At 39.3% G+C, this 25,606-nt stretch overlaps 2 protein-coding genes across 2 annotated transcripts in view; one reads left to right on the forward strand and one right to left on the reverse strand.

The window, feature by feature from the left end:
- The window catches only part of LOC139728043 (small ribosomal subunit protein eS8-like), a 43,960-nt gene that overhangs the window by 7,294 nt on the left and 11,060 nt on the right, over positions 1 to 25,606 (reverse strand). The window lies entirely within an intron of this gene.
- On the forward strand, positions 847 to 24,364 carry LOC139728060 (gamma-tubulin complex component 5-like). Its single transcript, XM_071639023.1, has 22 exons — positions 847 to 944; positions 2,786 to 2,892; positions 4,101 to 4,212; positions 4,693 to 4,786; positions 5,477 to 5,559; positions 6,223 to 6,473; positions 7,365 to 7,454; positions 8,019 to 8,112; positions 9,343 to 9,520; positions 10,881 to 11,144; positions 11,339 to 11,538; positions 12,515 to 12,630; positions 14,753 to 15,036; positions 15,678 to 15,939; positions 17,965 to 18,130; positions 18,943 to 19,097; positions 19,737 to 19,827; positions 20,347 to 20,467; positions 21,002 to 21,204; positions 22,269 to 22,483; positions 23,094 to 23,194; positions 24,276 to 24,364. The coding sequence occupies exons 1-22, from the start codon at positions 897 to 899 to the stop codon at positions 24,362 to 24,364; spliced, it is 3,324 nt and encodes a 1,107-aa protein (XP_071495124.1). The 5' UTR covers positions 847 to 896.

A 25,606-nucleotide genomic window follows, 5' to 3' on the forward strand; every position in this document is an offset into this window, starting at 1 on the left:
GTGTAAAGTTTGATACACGGGCTAAGGTTTACGTAGCGTGGCGCGCTTTCCCTATGCTATGGGGCCGCGAACTAATCCGAACTAATTCAGGTGTTTGACAGTGCTTATCGTGGTTACAGCTGTAGTTCGCCAACCCGGGGAGTGCATAGGAAATACACGCAAGTGGCGACTAGAATCTACTGGTATACGGTTAACTGACGTTGCAATGTCATTTCTACTTGAACATTGAAAAGACGCATGTGAAATTTTTAATGCCCGCTAAGGCGCTTGGTATATTATCAGTCTAATTTGTGAGCCATCATCTGTACTGGAGCAAGCACAGCACAGTAGTCTTTACATAGAAGGCGCACGATGAATCCTGCATGTACATTTCACGTTGTGTGAGCACAGTGAGATGCGTTATGTGTCTATTCCGTTCAGGATCAACCAAAATATTCATTTTTTTACGATGAAAATCATACAGTGTGAATACAAAGTCAATCGTGGTAAGAGAATGTTAAGTCCTTATTCATATAGAAGCGACGTTTATTGAAGAAAAGTGTAGATTGCTGAGATTTGAGAAGATTTAACAATGATTATCTGAGTTTCCATACCCATACTGTATGGCCAAAGTTAAAGAGGAAGTTTCAGGAGCAAGGTACGATGGGATAGAATGTGATTACTCAGTGGAGGATGGTATCCCGCGATCCGCGCAGACTGCTCGGGTGAGACTGCTCAGTCTCAGTAGCAGTGACTGCTCCCCATGCCCAGAACCAGCAGGTAGCATGCTACGCAACTCAACGTTTTCAGCTTTTAGCAAACAAACAAACCAAGATGGCGTTTTAGGGGTTGCGATAATTTCCCCGCTCCGTTCAAAAAGAGAGAACCATTATCAAAAGGCAATAACGGATTTGAAAATGGAGCAGACAATCAAAAACTTAGTGAAGAAGCTGACAGGGTTTCGGGTATGTATGGTTACATTTGTGATTAATAAAATTGAATACCAGTGTTTCCAAACGCTAGTGCTGCATGCTGATGCTGTTGCGTGCGTGTACTCTGCTCTGTACGGTTGTACATGTATGGAGGTGTATCCTATTACCGAACGATTTTTGTTTTATTGCTCCAAACGGACAACATTATGCAATAATTCAGCCAAAAATATCCTTATAGATAATTGAAATGCTGATGACTTTAGCTGTAACGAAAATACTTGAAAAATAAGCCAACTTCTAGAAAAAATCCGTATTTCAAATAACCCTTCCACAAAAGTTGTCTCTTTTTACCGACGCAAATCGTATTGTATTTACCGAACGTGCGCCCTCTGTATGGGGAAATTCGTACGTTGTATTTTCGGTCAATGTTTATTAACGCTGGACAATGAACATCGAAATTTTAGCAATTATTACGTAAATTTGAGGTAAATTACGTTTTGTTTTGTGTTTTGCTGCAGCTTAGCAATTTTCGGCACTGGCTTCCCCTGTGAGATAACAGCGCGTAGTGCAATAAATGCGTATTCGAGCTGTTGTACGCGCTCCATTGACAAAGTACGCGTTCGGTAATAGGATACCGTTCGGTAATAGGATACCTGACTATACTGTAAAACTTATACCATACCAGCAAGCAGCAGTGTAGCAATCTGTAGTGCAGTTTCTGCCCGGCGGCGGCGCAGCCACAGAGTTCTGTGGGCGCAGCCCGGTGGCTGACTGTGAGCATTCCGCATTCTCGGGCGGACGGATAAGATTATCATTGATCGTTCCTTTGGGCTTTGCGTTTGGTCTTGGAGAAGTGGACCATAGAATTAACTCGAATCGATGTAAATCATCGGGAAAATCATTATATTGACTTATCCTGTCTACCAGCAATCTGCAGAGATTCTGACAACCTTCTGGTTTCCTACAAGTTGATAAAGTTCAATTTAGTTCTGCACTGTTGTTTGAGTAGACTGGTGAGTGGTGGGCTAGACCACCCACCTAACACATGCCTAACTGTTGTTACACCGAGTATTCTAAGCCGGCCAGCTACGTATCCATGGATAGACTGCAATGCAACCGACAACAAACAAGGCCAAGGTCAAGGATGGCTACCAATGTACCATGTTGCTGGCTATATAGTGTAGTAGAGAGGTTCTAACAGTTACAGCCCACATGTTTGTCTACAAGAATGTAGACCTAACGTTAGTCTACAGCTGTACATCATGTAGGTCCTACCGGGCCGAGTACGAGTCATGCCTCACAAAAATCAAAATACGACCCAAGCAGCAAAAGGCCAAAACACACACACAAAACAAGAAAACAAAACAAACAGATTTCTAGCCACTAGATTAAAACTTAAAAGTCACCTTTTGAGATATTGGTAGACAGTGGTAGACAGATCTAAATTTGTATTTTTCGTTGAGACCATTTCACATTTGAATGATTAACAGTTACATCATAAGTAACAGCTCCATGATTACATGTGATTGTGGTGAGGACCTACATGTGTATTGTGATTACAGCGATTACAAATTACAATTGTATGTAGGCACCTCTGCACTGAGATTTGCATGTGTGCAGTCAATGACAGTATTTCAGAATCTAGAATTCGAATACCCACTGGCACTATAGATTTACGTAGATCCTACTTGCAAGGTATGTACAGTACATGTAGGTATGTATTGTCAAGTGTGTTTTGGATCTATAATTGCTATACACATTATTGTACTTGCTAATGTTAGATCAAGGGCTATAAAGTAGTTTAAAACTCTTTAATAAGACCACAAGTTTGTGTTAATGTTAAACCTGCCAATACTTTGTCATTGTCTTCACAGGATGGATCTGAAAACTTCAAGAGGACAGTTCAATTTGTGCAGTCAAACTTCAGATTTCATCGATACCTGACACCGGATAGTCACAAGATCATGCGGACTATTGATGGGTGAGTTTACACTCTTCAAAAAAATGAAATTTGTATGACTGCTTTGAAGCAGATGATGGATTTTTTTTTTAACATTTTTTTTTTTAATATAGGGGGGTATTTCCTTTTTTACTGGACACCCCCCCCCCCCCCCAAAGTTTGAGGAATAGATTACAGAACACAATTACCTACATTTCAGCTCAGAACTTTTATTAAAACTAAAGAGTTAATATCTAACAATTAGCAGCTTTGTTCATGTTTTGCACACAGTTGCAGTTTTAGGGATGGTGGTATCCAGTAGGTATTGGTAGAGGTGAGAATTGGGCTTTTAGTTTTAACTTTTTGCGAGATATCAAGAAACCATTTGTAAATTAGTACAGAGCGTACCTTTCTAAGAGGAATTCAAAGTTTATTTGATGAAAATCGGTTTTGGAATGGCTGAGACATCCAAAAATAAAGTAAAACAAAGCAATCATAATAAAAGCTGGCAGGGAATAATTTTCCAACTCAAATTTGATTAGCAATTTCAGCTGATGAACAATTTTTCAAATGGTATCCTGTACACTTCTATGGAATAAAACTGCTACACAAAAGATAGTTTGTGTAGCAGTGGTGTAAAAGTGCATAGCAAATTGCGATGCGATACCAGGAAAATCATTTCCTGGCTGGGTCCCACATTTTGTTAGAACTGCTCTGTTTTGGGTATCTGAGCCATTTCAAAACCAATCTTCATCAAATAATCATTGAATTCCTTTTGGAATTACGTGCTTTTCATATTTCATTTGAAGAGGTTTCTCATGATCTCACCCCAAAATGTAAGAAACATGAGGTTAGGTCTCAACCAAAACTATGCGATCCCTTTCACATTTTAAGAGAGAGGGAAAGAATGTGCAAAAAGAAAATCTCTGTTTACATGTATGTTTAGCCTAAAAGATAGACATTCATTTATTATTATACTCTTTATTTCTTTTTCTTTTTCAAACAGTATCATTTGATATCAAGTCTGATGTTATATCACATTAATTTTCTTGTAAACTTTTGGTGTTTTTTTTATGCTTGTACCAAGTTACACTTATGATTGATGTATTTCAATGGCCAATGTGTTCATTAGATACAATGTGCACTGTATATCGTTGTTAAATGTTATGCTTGAGTTTCCATACAATTCACCATTCTTGCTTGTTCATTTGATTGATTGTGTGATGTTTGTTTGTTTGTTTGTTTTGTAGCATAGAGGAAAAACTTCTCATTCACTCCCAGGCTAAGAAAGCAGCTGCCCTTAAGAGATGGATCGAACTCATTCTGAATAATCCCTTATCCGACAGATCTGAAGATGTTAAGGTGAGGCAGGTTTTGACTCTAGTGTAGTGAACTTCTTAATATCTTTTTAGGGAAACAAATACAAAAACGGAAATTATGCTGAATTTATTGAGCATGAATTCAAAATGCAGATACGTAGGAAGGTAATCCTATGATTTTGCTTGGGGATGACATTGAACACATTATGTCATGAAAATGAAGCTGTATATTATACTGACTCATTGAAAAAAAAAAAATGTGAAACTGACTTTCTCATTCATTGTTTTAGTTGCCAAAAGTAATGTGCTTTGTGTAACCAGTTTTAGACTTTAAAGGGCATTCATTTCTGGGATTATTATTATTATGATATACAGCTTGTGTCTTCATGTTATATTATTCCTGCTCATTGTGTCATTTTGTACACACACACACACACACACACACACATACACACACACACACACAAAATGAATGATTTTGGGTTCCATTCCTTTTTTTTTTTTGCTGTCGTGATCTCTACAGAGTGAAGCTCACTATGCGGTTCTGTCCTTCTTGCTCAATCTGTCGCATTCTCCGTCAAGCACAGTTTTGCACGAGAGGCCACCAAAAGTAGAAGGTATAGTTTCAACTTCCTCATGTATAATTCTAGAGAAATTTCATTCTATTAGTGATGCCTTGTATGTTGGAAGGAAATGCAACTGATTGCCAAATTGCCCTTCATTGACAATACATTGTAGATGTAAAGCATTATTCAGTGTTTTTAGAAGTAGCTATGATAAAAATCATGGGCATACATACTTAGGTTGGATTCTAACCCACAACCTCCTGAACATAAGGCAGGTGTTGTATCCACTAGACTACCAAGCTTTTGCCCAATAGCCATGTTGAGTGCTGGTTGTGGCGAGCAGGTACTGCAAATATTTATTCAAATTGATGAATGCTGTACCAAGTAATCTGTTTAATGAATAGGAAAGGGCTGTTGGGTGATTTTTTTTTCCAATTTTTGAATCAAACCTTGATGATCTTTATGATATCTTTGTGCACATTGCAACTGAGATGTGAGTTGGCAACATTGTTCCCTGTGCTGATTTGCAAAATGTAGTTTTGACCAGTATTACTGTTTGACAGAAATATAGGAAGCTTTGGAATTCATATCATTTCATCTTGTCAATAGTGTGTGTGATCTTGATGAAACCCCAACCGTTCTGTTCATCCAATTTTCTCTGCCCATTGGCATAAACTTGACTGTAGTGTAGAATTTCACTCAACAATTCTCCTTATTCTGTGCCTGTGATAATAAATCAAGCACCTGAGCAGAAGTTTGACTGGGCCAGCTTCTTACTGGAAGGGTTGCAGCCAATCAGATCATTTCAAGAGTCTTCAGATGAAGTGAGCCAAGGACCTTTTCATTTTGCACTTTTAAATTAGTGTTTTTAAAGAAGAAAGAGACAAACACAAACAAACAAAAAACAAACAAACAAACAAAACAGAGATATCTGTTGCAGTTTGTTGTTGATTTTGTCTCTCCGTTTTTTTCTTTTTTTTTTTGTTGAGGCAAGACTTTACCATGCATGTTGATGTTGTAACACATACAGTTTGAAGCCATGGTGACTACAGTGTTGTAGGTATCCCCTCCTCTTGCTTTCAAATTGTGAATCCAGCCAGGCTGCAGGTTAAAGAATTAATGAATGAATCAAGTACAAATGTAGTCACCTGCCTACATTACTGTGTACATCTGTATTTACCTAAATCTGTTATGGTTTTTGTTATCCATCTAAAGAGGTAACATTACTTGTATGAAATGATTGTGCATTTTCCCAGCCAAAATGTTGTTTAGATTTTTTGTTAATTACAAGTAAAAGGGATATGATAGCTTGATTAATGAACAAACCCAAGTGCAGGGTGTGCATGTTCCAAGTTAATGATCCCCACTGTTGATTTTGATAGATTATTATTGTTTTGCATATGTATCAACCATGATTTCCAATACCCAACAGTACTTCACAGTACAAATCAATGATGATTGCCTGCCCTGTTCATTCTGGTCTCTAGGAGTGGTCTGAAGAAGAGGAAGAGGAGGAGGAGGACGACGGAGAGAATGTTGCCGGCCAAGAGCGTCTTGCTCCAGCCGCTTCAGGTCTGCAGCGCACGACCTCCCTGGGAAGGTTCAGGGACAGGGCGGGGCTGCAGAGCGCAGACTGGATCGAGCTGGCCGATCTGGTGGTGGACCAATACTGGGACGGAGACAGGGAGGGCATCCCAGTGCATAGCAACCACCTTAGCAACAGGATGGCCAGGCATTGGTGAGTGCTGTATTATCTTAGCTTGACATACATGTAGTATTTCAAAAGCTTTGGATGTAGTCAACACCTTCAAAACAATGACACTGTCGTGAAGTAAGCAAAACATACAACATTTGGCAATAGTTTTGGATTTAGATATTTGACAGGTGTTGAGTTTTTAAATATATATCCTTGCTGATTGGCTGCTTTAGCCCAAGAAGCACCAATCTTATCAATACATCATGAAGCTAAAACATGTTCTGTACTCGTATTTTTTTAATTAATTTTTATTTTGCATCTTGGCTGTACAAACATTTTTGAAGTTATTCTTTCACTAGTGAGGGATCTGTAAAGAAATTCGACCATGCTAGCATTCCATTTATTCACAGAATAGATTCTCAAACTCTTGCTCTGGGAAAATATTGAGCACGGTAAAACTGTAAAGGCCACTTTGTTGAAATATCAAAAGTATTGTACATCAAGGGCAATCTTTTTCACAGCTTCACTTTCAGTTTCCCACAATATCAAACTAAGGCACTGATAGCATGTAGCACATTGCAGCGAGATCTTATTAAAGGGATGGTATAGTTTTGGTTGAGATTGGGATTCAAGTTTTCACTTTTTTTCGAGGAAATAAGAAACCATCCATATGAAAAATTAAACAGCATACAATTCTATTAAAAAGGACTTTGTCTTTGGATATCTCAGCCATTTGAAAACCTATTTTCATCTTAAGTCTTCTTTATAGAATTGTATGCATTTTGGTATTTCATATAAGTAGTTGCTAATTTTCTCGCCAAAAGCTAAAACCTGAATCCCCATCTCAACCAAAATTATACCATTCCTTTAAACTGGAACCACTGTTAAACAATGCCTTTACAGCCAATTATTTATTCCTTCACTGCTTTGCAGGGAAGTAGTGGAAGAGTCAAGGCAAGCGTTCCCTTCCGGCAGCCAGAGGGTTCAGGTGACAGAGAGCCAGATCATCAGGGAGTCCGTATGGTGAGTGGAGCGTCGGCAGTTCTCCACTGTGCACACAACGACCAAGAACATCCTTTCATCGCTTTTGTTGATGTAGTTGCGGCAGTGAACGTGATCTCAGAAGATGTGATATGATACAATATGATATGATATATAATGTGATATGATATATGATATGATATGATATGATATGATATATAATGTGATATGATATATGATATGATATGATATGATATGATATGGTATGATATGATATGATATGATATGATATGATATGATATGATATGATATGATATAATATCATATCATATCATGTGAATTTATTTCCACTATTGGGTTGGAAGCCCTGTCAGCTGGTGCTGATTTTCAAAGGGATCCGATACTACTAAAAAAACCCAAACAACTAGACACATCCACATACACTATAAAAGTGATGATGAAAGAGCACCTTCATATTTGTGTGTCAGTTTAATTTGGTTATCTTGGTACATTGCTGAGTAGTGTTTCCCCACTGCAAACCTTGAAATATGTACTCATGCATTTCTTCCGTGTTATTTATTGGTTTTGTTTTTATTGTATCGATAGGATGCTGCTGGGTGCTGGCAAGTCCTTTGTTTACAGGCTGGAGGAGAATGTGTACAGAGCAAGAGATGACCTGCAAGTTTCCCATTTGACCCCAGTACGTTTATCAATGTGATTTCAGGCATTTTGTGTTTAAATAGTTAAAGCGATGGCATAGTTTAATCAGTTTTGAAAAGGCTGAGATATATAAAAACAAAGTGAAAAGAAGAGGTCCTAGTAAGTGTCTCAGCACTTTGACATCTAAAAACATAATAAGAAAGGTGGAGCTTAGCATAATCTCTGGAACCTGTGACAGAGCTGTTGCATTGATCATCGGTTACATTGTAGTTTATACATATAGTACTCACTCAGTGGATGAATTTCAGTGTCTCGAAGCGTACGTAACTGTAGACACATATTCAAATGATTTTCCGAAGCATGATGACAGACAAGTTTATGTTTTGAAGGGGAATTCCTCCTTAACCCTAACTTACCTGGGCTATTTAGCAAGCTTGAATTCTGGGGGAAGGGGGGGGGGGGGGGTGGGGGGGGGGGGAGGGGGCATTATGGCCCCCCTTCAGATCTCGGCCGTTGATCGCGCGTCACCGCAAAATTTTGCATGAACATAAAGCCGGATGTAATCTACAAGACTGTTAAGTTAAATTGTCAATAATTTTGCATTTTCTATTTTAGATTAATTAATTATGCAAATGCAAAAAACCTCATTTTCGTCTGTAACTGGCTTATAAAAGCTTATGGAATGCTGATTTTTGGTGTATACTAGTATATTCCTAGAGACATTCCGAACATTTGTGCGTAAAAAAAAAATATCAGTATAAAAATTAATTTCTTATGTTTTTATTGTTTTATCTTTTTTTATGTATTTCATTGTTTTTTTGAACTTTTGTTTTGTGTTGTTTTTTTCAGCAGAATTTGTCATACACATCTTTAGAAGCATAATTATACTAAAATAAATTTATTTCAGCCATTAAAATTTAAAATATGAATCTTTATATGAATTAATTGAAAAAACACAGTTTGTATTGACTTTGTACACAAAATCACGTTTTTGAGCAATTTTTTGGTTGACAAAAATTTTTTGAAGGGGCGTGGCTTCGGAACGATATGCCCGGGCGCAACAAATTTGGTCTCAAAAGTTGCGCGAGACTTGAAAGTAAAAAGTCAGCGAGCGGCGCGGTCAAAAAGTTTTGCGCGGCGGAATGGTCGCGGAATTTGTCGAGGGGGGGGGGGGCCATTATGCCCCCCCCCCAGGTAAGTTAGGGTTAAGTCTGAAAACCCCTCTCCATTACTCTGACTGCATCGATCTGTCCATTTATCTTGCCCTCAGGCTGCCCTGACAGGCATGACGAGAGAGCTGGCACAGCTGGGCTCCCAGCTCCTGCGGCTGCAGTCCTTCATCGACCGCATGAGGGCGCACCCCATGACCTACTGCCAAGGTCAGAGGTCACGGAGTTTCACGCGGCTGGGCTCTGTCTCCTCTGAGAAAGAGGAAGCCTCCCCACAAAGTAAGTCATACCACATTACATTATCCACGACTGGATACTGTAAACTGCTTGGAAATTTGTATGTACTTGACGTGTAGTATATCCCTCTCAACACACACACATGCTCTCTCTCTTGTTGTCGCTTTCTACACGCACAAACCCACAATACTTTTTTGTTTTGTTTTTGATATTAAAGTTATGGCTTTTATTCAGTACTACTGAGATCATACTAAATAGGTGACAATTACACACAAAATATCTCTTATTGATATTAAGCAAATAATCAACGTTGTTGAAGGTGATAGTTTGTCTCATTGCCTGAAACTAAAAGTTGATTATTTGCTTCATATTCCACATCTAGGGTCCTAGAAATTCCCATTTTATTCCACATCTGAAACCGTTTTAGCTGTCTTTAGGTATCCTTAGGGCTTAGGCTACGTGTGCGCGTAGATGACAAAACAATGAAGTTGCTGCGCACACCGCGCGGCACCGAAGTGAAAGTGCGTTGCACTGTCTACTATCAAGTAACCTAAGTCACATGATAGTCCACAGTGCAACGCACTTTTATTTCGCGCGTACTCATGTTGCGTTAGGACTATGTGGACTGTGTGGAGATTAGCGAAACAAAAGGGACTATCAAAGTAGAGTGTAACAAACTTTTCTTCTCAGGTGATGTGATGGGCAAAACTACGCTTCATCACGTGATCAGCTCTGGACCAATCCTATTGCAACATTCTTAGTATGTGGAATATAAGACTTGATATCATTGTACATTGTATGCGTTTGAAAATGTTATAAATGATAGAATACTGTAAAAGTAGAATTTTTTTGCTGTGGAAATTTTCGCACATTTTGCGCGACCAGAAACTAGCTTGAAAATAAAAGCCCGCAAATGTTATTGCTTGTTAATGTACTGCAGTGTAATGTCTTGATTCTGCAGAATTAAAAACATGTGAAATTCTTCTTATTCTGCACAGCGCAAGAAATTACTCGCACGAAAATATCCACATTTACAGTAACAAAAGATTGAAATTGTACATACCTACAGCCATATGACCCTATATGATAATAAAAAAGTAATTGATATTTCTGTAAAAATTCATCAAGATCACTCACAGACCATTTATGTCATAGAAGAGCAAAATGGAAAACGAAAATGTAATGAAATTGAATGAAATTCATTATGTTCTAGGAGCACACACAAACACATACACACACACACATATAGATATATGGCAAATTTTTGTGTAAATATGTTGATTACCAGTGAGAGAGATGAGATTAAGTCTGCTTGTAGTATTAATGCAATGCTGTATCGTGCACATGATTTACATGCTACTCAGTCTAATTTCCCCTGTTCTTGTTCTGTCCACCCACAAAGATGTCCCCGGGCCAGTGCGGTCCTCTGGTAGAATACCATCTGTGGGTGATCTGGAAACAGCCCCAGGGAAGCCGCTGAACTCTCTTCCGGACGTTGTCCGCGATAGCACCGCAGTGCGCAATGGAGACGTTTTTGGACAACCGCCGGACACGCCTGGCTATTTCACGTGTCAGACCTATGAGGCTTTTGCCGAAGCCCTTGCAGAGTTCATTTCATCGTTCCGAGAGGACCTCATAAAAGAGGAGAAGAAAGTTGTGGCCCAAGGTAAAGAAGATTGATTTTTTCATAACCCCTTGCAGCTAATCTACATTAGATTTTTATGGTATTTTGAAAACTAGTGATCTTCTGGAGGTTTAAATCCTCTGTTTGAATACTACTAAAGGATGCCAAGAAGTTTTCTGATTTGTGTGAAATCACTTTCAATCACTTTCATCCCTGTCACCGTTTTGTTCCCTCAGAGGAGACGTACACCCTCGCCATGTTCGTGGCTTGGCTGGGCTCGTGGCGGCCGCGCCTCCACCTGGCCTACGATGTCTGTCGGCGAGGGGTGGAAGAGGTTGCCGTGACGATTCCCTCCCATCGGGTCTTCCTCCTCCTCCAGGTCTTACAGGCTGCCATCAAGGAGTATTACTGCCTGGACTTTGGGGCGGAGAAACAGGTAGGATCCTGGTCAGATACGTAGCTCCCTTTTTATGCCCCATAATCCCCAGTGTACTAAAGGAATGGTATAGTTTTGGTTGAGATAGGGCTACAAGTTGCAAACATTTTTTGATGATGATTTTTTTTTTTTTCAGATTATGTAAAATCCGTTATGAAATTTGAAAGAGCATATGATTTCCGAGAGGAATTCAAAGTTGATTTGATGAAAATTGGTTTTGAAATGGCAGAGATATCCACGACAAAGCGATCCTGATACACAGATGGGACCTACCTTTCATTAGGATCGCTTTGCTTTACTTTTGTTTGTGGATACCTCAGCCATTTCAAAAACCGATTTTCATCAAATAATGTTGAATTCCTCTTAAAATTGTGTGCTCTTAAACATTTCATAAAGTGGTTTCTGAGTATTTCTGAGTAACTTGCAAAAAGTTAAAATCTGAATCCTCACCTCAACCAATAACAATACTATCCCTTTAACCGCACCCAAATGTTGACTACAGCCTTAAACTTTTGGCTAGTTTATAGTCAGAAAGATAAATACAGCATGCTGGTACCTGTGACACCTTCGGTTGCAGCTGTAGGACTCATTTTCATTACACTCAGTGTTACTCAGTGTTGTCTAGTCGAGCATTAATTATCACGGCCACAAGTGAGTGTGGTATGCAGTGCTTGGGGTCGAGGCTCCAGCTAAAGCGACTTACTTATTGTTTGATGTTATGTCCACAGGATTTATTGTTATTGACTTATGTGTATGTGAGCAGATGTTCTTGGAGTAGAATAACATTCCTTCTGTACTGACCAACATAAATGAGGAATGTGCACTGGGGGGTAAAGGAAAAGATATTCCCATGTGTGAAACTTTACAGTGCAGCACTACCATAGAACAGTAGTTATGTTGTAATACTGTATTAATAGTTTGTTATGTTTCGATGTCAGAGTTTATTGATCTGTTTGTGTGGTTGGTCACTCATCAGCTGGACCTTCTTTGGGACCTGTGGTCAGCGACCACCAGACCCTACATCAGCTTCATCAGCAAGTGGCTGACCCACGGTGTTCTCTCAGACCCAGCCAGGGAGTTTGCCATACACAGGTATCCACATGGCAGTGATTCTACCTCATCCTCACATTCAATAACGTGCTCAACTAGAAAAGCAATCGGCTGGCGCAGACCTCCGCCAAGCAGTTCGTTTCCAGTGATAAGAACATGCTGAAAATTGCCCAGTATCCCAATATAGAAGCCTTCTGTTTATGTCATCACCTTCCAGCTGCGCGGCGCCTCACCCGAGCAGAGAACCCGCTTTAGTGTGCATATGTACATGTATGCAAACCTCAAATGTGCGCAGCTTTCTGCCAAAAAATTAAAAATCCAAATAAAAAATTCGTAAAAATTCCCAAATCACTATTAAAATTTAATCATCAGTTTCTTGTGTCATTGTTGAATTTTACTGCAAGTTTTATCTAATCCGCTCACAACTTTTTGAGTTATTTTGCACACAGACAAATAAATTCTGACAACATAATGCCTACAGCATGTCCTTCTTTGATGGAGGTAAAAATACCCCCCCCCCCCTTCCTCGTTACCTCACTGCCCAAATGGAAACAGGAAATCACTGAAACAAATTATAACATTTAATACTTAATGCAGGCAAACAATGTCTCATCCATCACAGGTGTCTATGTGGGCAAGGCATAATTTAAAATCTTTCTTTTGTTGTTTGTCAAAAAAAAAGCATATCACCAGGGCGGCAAGACCTCATATCTCAAAACTGTCAAATGTTCAGGAGTGCAAAAAAACAAAACCATCCAACAAACAAACAAACAAGATGGCAGTCAGAGCACTTTATCAAATGCGATCGTCTTTCCTTTGACTTGTGATGGAGGCTTCACTTTGAGGGTAAGACAGCTAGGATTTGGACAAGACATCACCTTAACTGATTATCTGACCACTAATCTAAAACAGTAATTGTCACTGAAATTTGAGATACAAGGTTTTGTCACCCCAGTGAATCTGTTATCTGTTATATTTTCAGGATAATTATGATTCAACCTAATGGGTTGCATTGCCGTTTTTACTTTTTTTTTTTGTCTTTAAATTGTACTCAGCAGTGTTACCAATATCTTATTGCACTTTATACCTCACTGCATACCCATGGTAGTTCTCCCAGCTCAGAGTACTGTACTGCAGTTCAGTGACTTATTTGTGTTTCTGGTGGAATACTAGAAATTCATCCTTTCAAAGTAATTCATAAGCTTGCACTGCTGGTAATGTTACAGATAGCCTGATACAGTTAATGTGAGAACTACAACTTTTAACTTCAAAATTATTATTATTATTTTGTTGTTGTTGCAGTTATGCAATTAAGGTACATCAAAAACAAAAGGATTTTATAGTCATGAAGATGTTGATATTCCTTTTCATTGTCATGGTTGGAAGGGTAAGGAGATTTCAAACTGAAGTGGGTTCATTGTATGATGACTGGTAGTACCTCATTATAATATGGATTTGTGCTAGTATTTCATGCATTATTGCTATGATACAATTGAGTATATGAATATAAGAACGACCCAAGTCCATGGAAGACCATTTCGAGTAAACTAAAAAAAACTTCATATCTTTTTTGTTTGTCCAATAATATTCTATTTAACTGTGATGGGAAGGCAACATTGTATATGCAAATTAGAACATATATTATTATGACAATTAACATTAACATTAATTGTGGAGAGGCCATTTTGTGTGATGGACTTGGGTCGTTCTTTGATTCATATGGACTTGGGTCGTTCTTTGATTCATATACATGATATTCTGCTATAGAGATGAGAGGATGAGAGAGGGCGCTATAATATGAATGTAAGAATGACCCAAGTCCTTCATTCTTACATTCATATAAGATTTAACTCATTTATTTCAGGCACTTCCGGGGGTAATTAGGATTTATCATTTATACACAAGATGAGTCCATGCATAAGCTACAATTTCCCATGTCAAACTGAATTTGGCCAAAAATTGGACTTGGGTCGTTCTTATATTCATATACTCAATTGCCTGCTGGGGAGTTTAATATTTGTATCTCTAGGCACCCAGCCAGTGCCTAAAGGTATTAGAGGAAGGAGAAGAAGACCTAACAGCCAACAGATGTACCACTAGATATTACTCTTTTTTTTTCTCGTATGTTTGTTTCGTATTTGCATTTGCTTTGACTCACCCTCAGAAATAAAGAGATCCGTATCAGGTCTGAGAACTACTGGAAGAAAGCTTTCAGCCTGCAGTCCCTCCCGCCGACGGAAGAGACAGATGGAACGGTCCACTCACAGCCGGCCAATCACAGGTCGCGCTCGGCCCGGGGGTCCTCCCGATCGTCTCGGAGGGAGCCACCCAACGCGGTGCCAGAGTTTCTGCAGCCGGTCCTGCCCCACGTCTTACTTGCCGGGAAGTCAATGGAGATCTTGGAGTCTACAGGCAAGCTGAACAGAGCTGGGCCGGCAGAAACTGGAGGTATTGTTCAATTCAATTCAATTTCAATTTATTTGTTCAATTCCACCAAGACTAACAAATTACAAAATTGTAATATTGGGCGAAAAGACAAAAAAAAATCAATGATTTGACAATCATGACAGATAGCTGATAAGAGACTTAGCATATTTATACATCAGGTGGAAAAAAAAAATAGGAGTGTGTCTGAGGAAATCAGCTCAGACAATCCCATTCACATTTCACCATATTGAAATATCTCTGAAAGATAAACTAAATTTCTCCGATTATTGGTGCTATAGGGATGCTTCTGTGTTTTGTTTTGTTTTGTTTTTGTGGTTTTTCTTGAAGGGTATGATTTGTTCTGAAGATATGAATATTAACTGATTATGCAATCAGTATTCTCCTTAGAAAGAGGTACTTTTCGTAGGAATTAAGCTGTTGGAACTACTTTTTGATCAAATGTGGCCAAAATATTTAATATTTTTCTTCATGGAGAGATGCTTGATTTCTTTTTTTTTTTCGCATTATGCTTTGATACCAAGTACAAATATTTGTACATCATTTCTGCCATGTAGAAGTACAGAGAACAAGTTACTCATTTTCTTTTTCGGTGCTTGTCTTCTCAGTCTCATGATTATACTTCAACTTGTTTTCATGACTAGATTTCTTCAAGTTTGACACCCAGCGTCTCCGTCATCCACTCGTGGAACCAGTCAAACAGTCACTACCAGAGCCTCGGATGACTCCAAGGGGCGCGAAGGAGACACCGCCCTCTCTGTCCACAGAAACCAGCGTGGTGGAAGTCGTGCAGCGGCAGCTGTCTCTCCGCGGTTACAACGACCCGCTGATCGCCAGGGGGATCAGCGAGGTTAGCGTTGGGGAGCTTCAAGGCTCCTCACCAGTGGAAGGCATGGCATACAAGGGGTAAGCAAATAAAATGCCCTCCAAAAAATTACGCGTACTACCCACCCAATCTTGAGGGCAGAATATCCTGGCATAGAATGATTTACTGTATGTGCGGAATATTTCACGAGGTTTTCGTTTTTTTGCAGGTTTCGTGAGTCAGGTGCTATTCGCAAATTTAAAAACACACAAATGTATTGACTCTGATCCCGACTTGAATTAGATGTGCACCCATAATTCAGTACTGTACTCCACAATCACGAATTAACCACTCGCAAAATCGTTGGGAAGTCCCGATTCGCGAAAAATTAGATTCGCTGAATATATGGCATATACAGTATGACTAAGCATTCAGGTAGACTTCTGTGTCAACATTGTACACGAGATCTACAAGTTTGGAAAGGCTCAATTTTTATCTGCCTGAATTAGATCCGAGGACATGGTTAGGTAGAAAGCCATCAGAGTGCTTCTAGTTTTGTGTCTGTTTACAATTTATTGTACCAGTCAAATGTATGCAAACTTTTGCTTGCTTTCTACTTTTTTCATGTCAGTATTACTGTATACGCCGAATATTTCGCGAGGTTTTTATTTTCGCGAATTTTGCGTGTCAGCTGCTATTCACAAAAATTAAAAACACACGAAAATATTGACTCTAGTGCCGATATGAATGTGGCGTACGCGTACATTTCTCCGTTCAGTACAGGACTCCACGATCGCGAATTTAACCACTTGCGAAATTGTCGGGAAGTCCCGATTCGCGAACATTTAGACTCGCGAAATATATGGCGTATACAGTATAACATCGCTTTTAATAGCTTGGCATCATATGTAGCCACCAATGCTCTTGGGATATCTGTCATGTGTTTCTCTGCATCAACAGTAAGAATGTCCTATTGGAATGGAGAATACCCTTGGTATGTTCAATTTCTAAAATTTGCAACAGCATTCTTAGCTGTGCATTTTTATGCCTCCGCCACGAAGTGGTGCCGGAGGCATTATGTTTTCGGGTTGTCCGTCCTTCCGTCCGTCCGTCCGTCCGTAATGAATTTTGTGGCAAGCGTAACTAAAAAACCTTTTGAGGAATCCTAATGAAACTTGGCATGTATACATGTGTATTAGGGGGTGAAGTTGTGCAACTTTTGGGTGCACATGCTCAAGGTCAAAGGTCAAAAGGTCAAGGTCAAATACGCCAAATTTCACTATTTAATTCCTCCATATCTATGCATTGCCAGAAGATATTTTCTTGAAACTTATAGTGTATGCATGTATTACCCAATTAAGATTCTCTGGTGAAAGTTTGGGGTCATGAGGTCAAAGTTCAAAGGTCAAAAGGTCAGATGAAAGGCCAGATGAAAATGGCAACAATTTACTATTCAATACAGAAATTACACTTTTTCTCCATACATGTACCTTCAAAAATTACTCAGTGCATAAACTTATGAGTGGATCAAAGTCAAGTTAAAGTTCTTAAATCTCCAAATGCATGCTCTCCTATCCATCCAATTAAACCTAGGTCAAGGAAGGTGAACATTCAACACATTTGTGACAAACTTGTCATTTTAATATTTTGCCAATTTTGTTAAAATGTAATCACACGTTGTCCACATGTACTATAGACCTATTAAGAGAACCATGCATTATGGCTGAGGCATACCAGTCGCCATAGCGACATTTCTAGTTAAAAAATGTTTGATTAATTTTTTTTTTTCTTCTAGATGTAGGTTTTGTTGTTGTTTTTGTTTGTAGCCCTGATCACAATACTGTTGTGTGATACTCCGGATGGTGGACAGTGCAAACAACATCTTTCTGGCTGTTGTCTTGGAAGATGATAACAGCAATTTGCTGCATAAAGATGACACATGAATTAAAAATGAAATCATTTTATAGATAGAGGGCACAGTTATGAGAGCACATGCCAAAAACTTCAAAGCAGCATATAAAGTATGGCATAAAAGAGATTAATCTACAACTTTTTGTCACTGTAGTTTGATGAAGCCCTCTTGGTTCTCCAGTCTCAATGTTTTATGATTTGCCTTCCCCTTTCAGGTCCAAGGATGACTCCAACCTGCCCATCCAGTCCCAACCCTTGGAGCTGATCTTGTATCGCCACCTGTACCCTACAATCGTCAAACGCTGCCAGGCAGTCTGTACCCAGCTGGCCTCGGTCCTCAAACAGGACTTCAGGCTTCAAGATCACTTGCTTTGTCTCAGGGTAAGGGACCTTGAAATTACAATGCATCTGATATTTTGATTGATTGATTGATTGATTGATTGATTGATTGATTGATTGATTGATTGATTGATTGGTGAATCAATCTATTCATTTATTATGTATGTGTATAATATGTAGCACTACTTTATGTATCATGTTTGTGTGTATGTATTTGTTTGTTTATACTTGATCTGGTCATTATCAGATGATTAATTATCTATTTGCTTGATCTGTCCACAGCTATTCATTTGTTCTGTTATATATTCATTCATTTATCCAGACATACAGTCATTGTATGTTGAATTCATCCATTTATACATTTATACCATGTCTAGAGGATGCAGTTATCTTACACTATCAAAAGACATTGAAATAAGAACATACATGTAATATCATAGAAAAGCTCTCAGAGAGTGCAGACCTCTATCAAGCCGCTTATTTCCACCCATACACACATGCTGGAAAAAAAAAAGAAAAAAAAAATCCGGGATCCAGACGATAGTCCAGATCATTTCAAGAATTTAATCATCTGTTCCCTGTGTCATTATCAACTTTTTCTGTTTCTGTTTGTTTCTGTTTGTTTGTTCATTTGTTTTCATGTCAGACACACTTTGTGACGGGAGCATGGTAACTGTTACTCCCATCCCTGGCATGCAACCATGATACACGTGGAAGTCCTTGCACTCTCACTGTGACCTATTAAAACAGACCCAATGCATGTACAACTTAAACTTTGAGGTCGTGTGACCATTCGAAAAGCAAACTTATACATAAGATAAGTTCTTGTTATCATTCTTTGGACACATAACCAGCGTTACTTTCTGCTTGAAGCTGGCGATGTGATGTATGACTTCTACTCCGTCCTCTTCAACAAACTGCGGAGGGAGGAGTCTTGGATGGATGCCCTCAATCTAAACTATCATCTCCAAGAGACGCTGAGTGCCAGATACCCAGATGAGGCAGCGAGGTGAGTGAAAGTCCCTCACTTCTTTATCTTCCGGTGGTGGTCGTTGGATCCCCTCAAGCGGACTGCTGATGCGGCACATGTTGCCTAAAACATATGATGAGATTGACGAACAATCTTATCCTATTAAAATTTTGGGTAAACATGTTGCCCATGAGAATGAAAAAGGTTACTCATCGTCGTCATCACCATAATTATCATCATCACAATAACCACTACCTCCATCATCATCATCACCACCATCACCACCTGATCACCATCATCATCATCATAATCATCAAAGCCGACATCATCATAATCATCGTAGCCAACATCATCATAATCATCGTAGCCGACATCATCATAATCATCGTAGCCAACATCATCATCATCATCATCATCTTTCAGAGCTTCTAATTGCCTCATACATATTGAAACAGAACACGGTTATAACGAAATTCCGGTTACAGCGATGTAAAAATTCAGGCTGCAACATTATATGCTCCATATTTTTTTGTTTATCTGTTCAGTTGTATCAAAATTTTGATATAATGAAAGAAAACCGCTGATCCCGAGGACTTTGTTATAATAGGAGTCCACTGTATCTTGTAAGTGCTTTTTAGCAATCAAATGTGCGTCCTTTCTGTTTTTTACTTTACAAAGAATAATGATCAGCGTGGAACCACACAGGATGGCTGGCAAGGGGGAAGGAGAACCAATCAGAGCTCTGGAAAGCCTGACTCTTCATTACAAGGTAAAGTGCACCCCCTACCAGCAGCAAGGCTCTTAGTATTTGGTGGGTTGTGGGCATATCAGTGCAATGAAACTCCAATATTAAAGTAAGAAAGGAAAATAGGCCTGAAGAGTTGATTAGTACGTTCGTCAGTTTTTGGCAGTCTGCTGTGTGAGATCTTGTACTGCATTGGCACAGCATTTGTTCATGGCAACTCGTAGGCTTTGGAGCCATGTGTATATTGGAATCCAGATTAAGGTCAGATTTTGATCCATATCCTGATCCCAAGCTCTAGAGCGAGAAACTTTGCCAACCCCCCAAAATCAGACATCATTCGACTCTCGGCATGCCAGAAATGTCAGAATCAGAACTACTGTTTGATTGTATTGCTACAAATAAATATATAGCCACTAAGAACATGTCCTATGTCTGGCTTGGGACAATTGCCAATGGCATCATAGCAGCCTCCTTGTCTCATTAGGGTGGGTGCACATGTAACTTAAAATATCAAATGAATTTTCCTACTTCATCCATGTCTAGGTACCTTGGCCGATTGACATCATCATCAACCGCCACTCCTTTGAGGTCTACAACCAAGTCTTCCGGTTCCTGCTCCAAGTCAAGAGGGCCCAGTACTGTCTCCAGCAAGTCCGGTTCCAAGGTGGGTTAGGTCTGCAGCAACTCGGGTTGAAGTTTAGTCTCCATTCAAGGCTATTACTTGACTGTGCATTCTCCTGTAACCCTGCAGCCGTTTCACCTCATTCAATTTCACTGCCTTACAGGTAGCCGAATGTGAAACATCACTTCAGTGTTTGAAGTCCACACAAAGAACAATAATGCTTTCAATTAAGCCACAGCCTTGTCCATTTTGCAGCAAGCCAAGTCAGCTGTAGATAGAATCAAACTGTGAGCTCTTCGTATGCCCCAGGAACATATCTTGCGGTACGGTACTGTATACATTTTTTGTTTATAAATGTCATAATTATGTACGATATTCCAGTATGGTCAGTGTGTGCCACCCTTATTTTCATATTTTATATCATTTAACACAGCGTCATCAATTACTACACATCAGTTTCTGAGTTTTCATGGCTAAAGACAGGGTCAGAGTGTTATCTATTCTTTTACTTTCATAAAGTTTTCTGTTTTCATTTGTTCTTGTGCTTAGTCTTTTTTTTTTTTTTTCAATGTACAGATCTGGCTATGTCTATGAGGGACAATAGCCTTGACCACAGCGGCATGAACTTTGGTGACGGCAGGACCACGTCTGCCCTACACCGTGGTCTCCAAGGCGACGATGAGCTGAGAGAGAAGCTGCCCCTCATCCACCGACTCCACCTCCTTCGCTTTCGCCTCATGCACTTTGTCAATGCAGTGCACAACTACCTCATGACGAGGGTGGGTAGTCTCGATCAGGATTTTGATCATGGAACCGTGAAGGCATTCTTTGAACCCTTACTGCGCCTTCTTTGTTGATTGCCACAGATGTCTTGAAAGTACAGTGGACTCCCATTATAACGAAGTCCTCGGGACCGGCAGTTTTCTTTCGTTATATCGACAATTCGTTATAACAATAGAAATACATAGTGGAGATAGTGTTGCGGCCTGAATTTTACTCCGTTGTAACTGGAATTTCATCATAACCGTGTTCGTTATAGCGGGAGTGCACTGTATTTTTCAATGAATAGATATTACGTAATCCCTTATTGTGTCACCATGGCTTTCCTGTTGGACTGAGGCACATTGTTGCACCCGAGTGGGCTTCCTAATTTTACAGTTAGATCAAGTTTGCAGGGGATGCTGCATGGTTAAAAAAAAAAAAAAGTAGGCAAGTTAAGCCAAGTGCCTGGGCAAATAAAGGGTTATCTGTGTTGAGTTATTAATTTATCTGCCTCATAAGGAAATAATGATTGGATTATTTTGCATATTTTTCTTTTATTTTGAAGTATATTTGTGTACAGGCATTCCATTACAGTGCACTCCTTTTATAACAAACATGGTTATAAAAAAAAAAATTCCAGTTACAGCGAAATAGAAATTCAGGCCCCAACATTATCACTCTCTACTTTTCATTGCTTATTTGTTCGATTTTACAAAATTTCTGTACAACAAAAGAAAACTGCCAGTACTACAGTGTTTAGTAGTGTGCTTTATAAGTACTGTAGAAAAGCCAGAAAGACGTTTTCTTGGAATAACTGTAAAATAGTCAAAATGGTGAAGAGTGTTCTTATCTCTTTGAGCTACATGCTTGTTACCTGGACTGTGGTGAATCAAATATACGTTGTACATTTTGTAGGAAATAATCTATGCACCATTGTTTCATCGCAATGGAAATAGGTGATCATCTGTCGGGGTTTCTCTGCAAGGTTTTTTTTGGCCCATTTTGAAGTCTGCAATATATACATGTTGTTTTTTCATGACCATTTCCTCACCAATGCTCCCTCACTCCCTCCCCTCTAAAGATCCTGTACAGCACCGGCCTAGAGTTTACGGCAGCCGTAGAGGAGGCCACAGACCTAGACCAGATCCTGGGGGCCCACCGGGGCTACCTGGCCAAGGTGTCTGAGCGGTGCCTTCTCCACCACAAGGTGGCCTTCGTGCGGGAGGCGGTGGCCAAGGTGCTCAACATGGCCATCCGCTTCCAGACCAAGTGGGACGCGGGATTGCAGGCCATCAGGTCAGTGCATCTGACTGCTGATTAGTCTTTTTTCTCCAGGGATGCCAGTTGGAGTGAAAGAGAGGGCCTGAAATCTATCTACATGAAGCTCCTTTGTACATTAAAAAGCTTGAACTTTGAAACTGCCAAGGCCTGAATTCAAGCGTTTGCCTGAAAAAATGGCATCCCTACTTCTCGAGAAGTTATCAGCGAAACTTCCCATGAAACTTCCTGCATGCTGTTCGCATTTCAAATTGCAAATTGTGTAGCACAAGATTTCTTTCATGAAAAGTAGAAAAAAAAAGAAAAGAAAAAGAAGTAAACTGCAGTTGTAATTGCCATGTATGAGTGTATCAAGAAATTGTATGTAACGGATGAAAAGAAAAGGAGAGAGACTTGGCAAACCTTCCTTTAAAGTCGCATTTTGTGAATTTGTGATGGGAGAACCCAGTTACTTTAAAAACAGTGCTCACCTAAAAACCGTGACATTATACCTTCTCATATCAGGTTTCAAAAATAAAGAAATATCAAGAGTTGGGACCTACAAAATTACCCTGTTACAAGAAGATTTTGTTATATTCGACCTACTTTAATAGCAAAGTTCCACTGTATTTGATATCTGCAATTTCAGTGAGGATAGCATTGCCAAAATGGAGGAGGAGTTCAGTAACTGCAACGAGTTCTTGTCAACTCTCCTGGCCAACATCATCAGAAGGGGCACGTTTCCCCATTGTGAGTACTTCCCCCTTTCATATCTTTTATGTCAATTCCGCATACGTCAGTGGCATGAGGCATATTATATTGATCAGTCGGCAATGTTTATGGAAATGAGTCCAGATTCATATTCATAACCTTATGTGTGTTATTTCTCTGTACACACAGAGATCAAATATCGTCCAAGTTACTGTCTACGCCAAATATATGCACTTAGCAAGCGCAAATTTTGGGGAATTGGGACTTCTTGACGATTTCGAGAGTGGTTAAATTCGCGATCATGGAGTACTGTACTGAATGGTGAAATGTATATTTGTGCATCATATTCATACCAGGAACAGAGTCATTATTTTCGTGTGTCTTTCATTTTGCGAATTGCATCTGACTCGCGAAATTCATAAAAATAAAAACCTCGCAAAATATCTAGCATATACAGTGATGCGTTTTACTATAATATTCCTCATGTTGATTTGACTGTATGCCACATTGGAGATATAACATTCTTCAGTGAACCTGATAGAGAGAGCACAGAGCAGTGGTCCAGATTTACTTCTTTGAAGTGGGCAAGGGGGGGGGGGGTGCAGTGTTGGCTTTCCTCCTGGTTTGGTCATGGATGGATACTTCAAGTCTTATTCAGAGAGCAGAAATGGCTTAAAAATCTTTCATTTGAAAGTTAATAAGACTAAACTTACCACTTTCACTGTACAGGGAGCACAATAGAACAATATTTAAAATGAATTTTTTATGTCTCTTTTCCTCTTTGTTGTTTCTGTTTTTGTTTTTATAATTGGGCCAGATTCAAATGTGACTTTAATTATCGTGGAACATTGTTCTGCTTTCAATACTCTATCACACATATTAGGCCTCCCTATCTTTGATTGGAAATGGTCGAGACATGCCTTCAAGATTTATAATCCCATTTTTACAAAGAGCAACTTCTGACTTTTCAGGAGGAATTAGGGTACTTTTCATTGACTATACACCTTTGCTTTATTGCAAGTGTGTGTGCATTTTATTTTTTTCTTTTATTTCTCCATCTTTCAATATTGTATCATGGTATTGTTCAGAGCATTTTTAACCTTTTTCTTTCGTTCTCCAGTGGAGGCTCTCGCACTATCGTTATCTGGTCCCAAACCAAGGGGAAAGAACAGCGGGGATGCTGAGCATGCAGCTGCTAAGATTAGGTGAAGACGCATCATTGGATTTTTGCTTCATTACGAGAGAGACAGTAAATGACTGGTGCCTTAGCATCACTCATGATGCATTTGTCAAATTCTTTGTAAGAATCGCTGTATACCCCTCTTATTTTGAGAGTGTAGTACAAGTGTACTCCATTGGCACGGGTGCTATGTGCATATCGTGTACGTGTGTAGTAGGTAGGTGTTGGGGGTTTTTCTTGTCAGCTGTGTAGGCCTACCGGGTATTTCTTTGGGCGCGCGATTGTCAAGAATATTTACAGTCGAGTGTGAAAAGATTTGTGACATGTCTCCGCTGTCCACGCGCGCTTAATCGGAGATTCTGAGTGACGTTGCAATTCGATTCGAGCTACATGCTGGGAAAAACAATAAGTTAATTAAGATCGGGACAGTAGATTTCACTTCGAGGTAACCGAACTTTGAGTTATTTTCTTCGAGCTACGCGAATTTTAATACACGGAAACTCCATAGGAACAATCGGGACTTTCATTTTGCACCCGAGGTAAGTGATATTCGGCTTATCCGACGTCGAGGTATCCGAGGTTGACTGTATTTCATAAATTCAGACTTGTGCATGTACAACAATTTTGTCACAATATGGACAAAATTGAGAAAAAGTACAGATTTTACATAAGTCAACATTGCAATATGTCAACAAATCACGTAAGCCAACATAATGAAAGTCCCATATTTTCCTCCTGTTATTTTGTTGATTCCCGCGTAAGCTGACATTAGCATACAATTGTAAGTCAACACATTTTCTCCAGCTCCATGCATGTTGACTTACCAATATGCAAGGTTCACTTTAGTATCAAATGTCCAAAAAAAAGTAATTCATCTAACTTCTAATTCACACCACACTTGCATTACAGGTGGTAATATTTGTGTGAGTTCTTCATTTTGCAAATAACAGATGACTCACAAAAAACACAAAAATAAAAACACTGCAAAATTATACTGCATATACCTTATCTGGCCACGGATTAACCAGCAAAGGCAGTGAATGTATCAAAAATGCCATGTGTATAAATTATTGTTATCTTAAATACTTTTTTTTTATCAAGAGTTGCCAATACACAAGCCATGGCTGCACAATACGTTATAAGTGTCATGGTAGAAAAGCACATTTGAAGTTTAAAACTCCATCATAGTAATAGCATCAAACATTCTGGTAAATGATACTCTCGATTGGCTTGAGTATACATCTCGGTACAGTGCACTCCCATTATAATGA

Source organism: Diadema antillarum, unplaced genomic scaffold (genome assembly GCF_040938485.1).
Source record: "Diadema antillarum isolate AM-2024a unplaced genomic scaffold, OU_Dant_1.0 seq00000162_RagTag, whole genome shotgun sequence".
NCBI lineage: Eukaryota > Metazoa > Echinodermata > Echinoidea > Diadematoida > Diadematidae > Diadema > Diadema antillarum.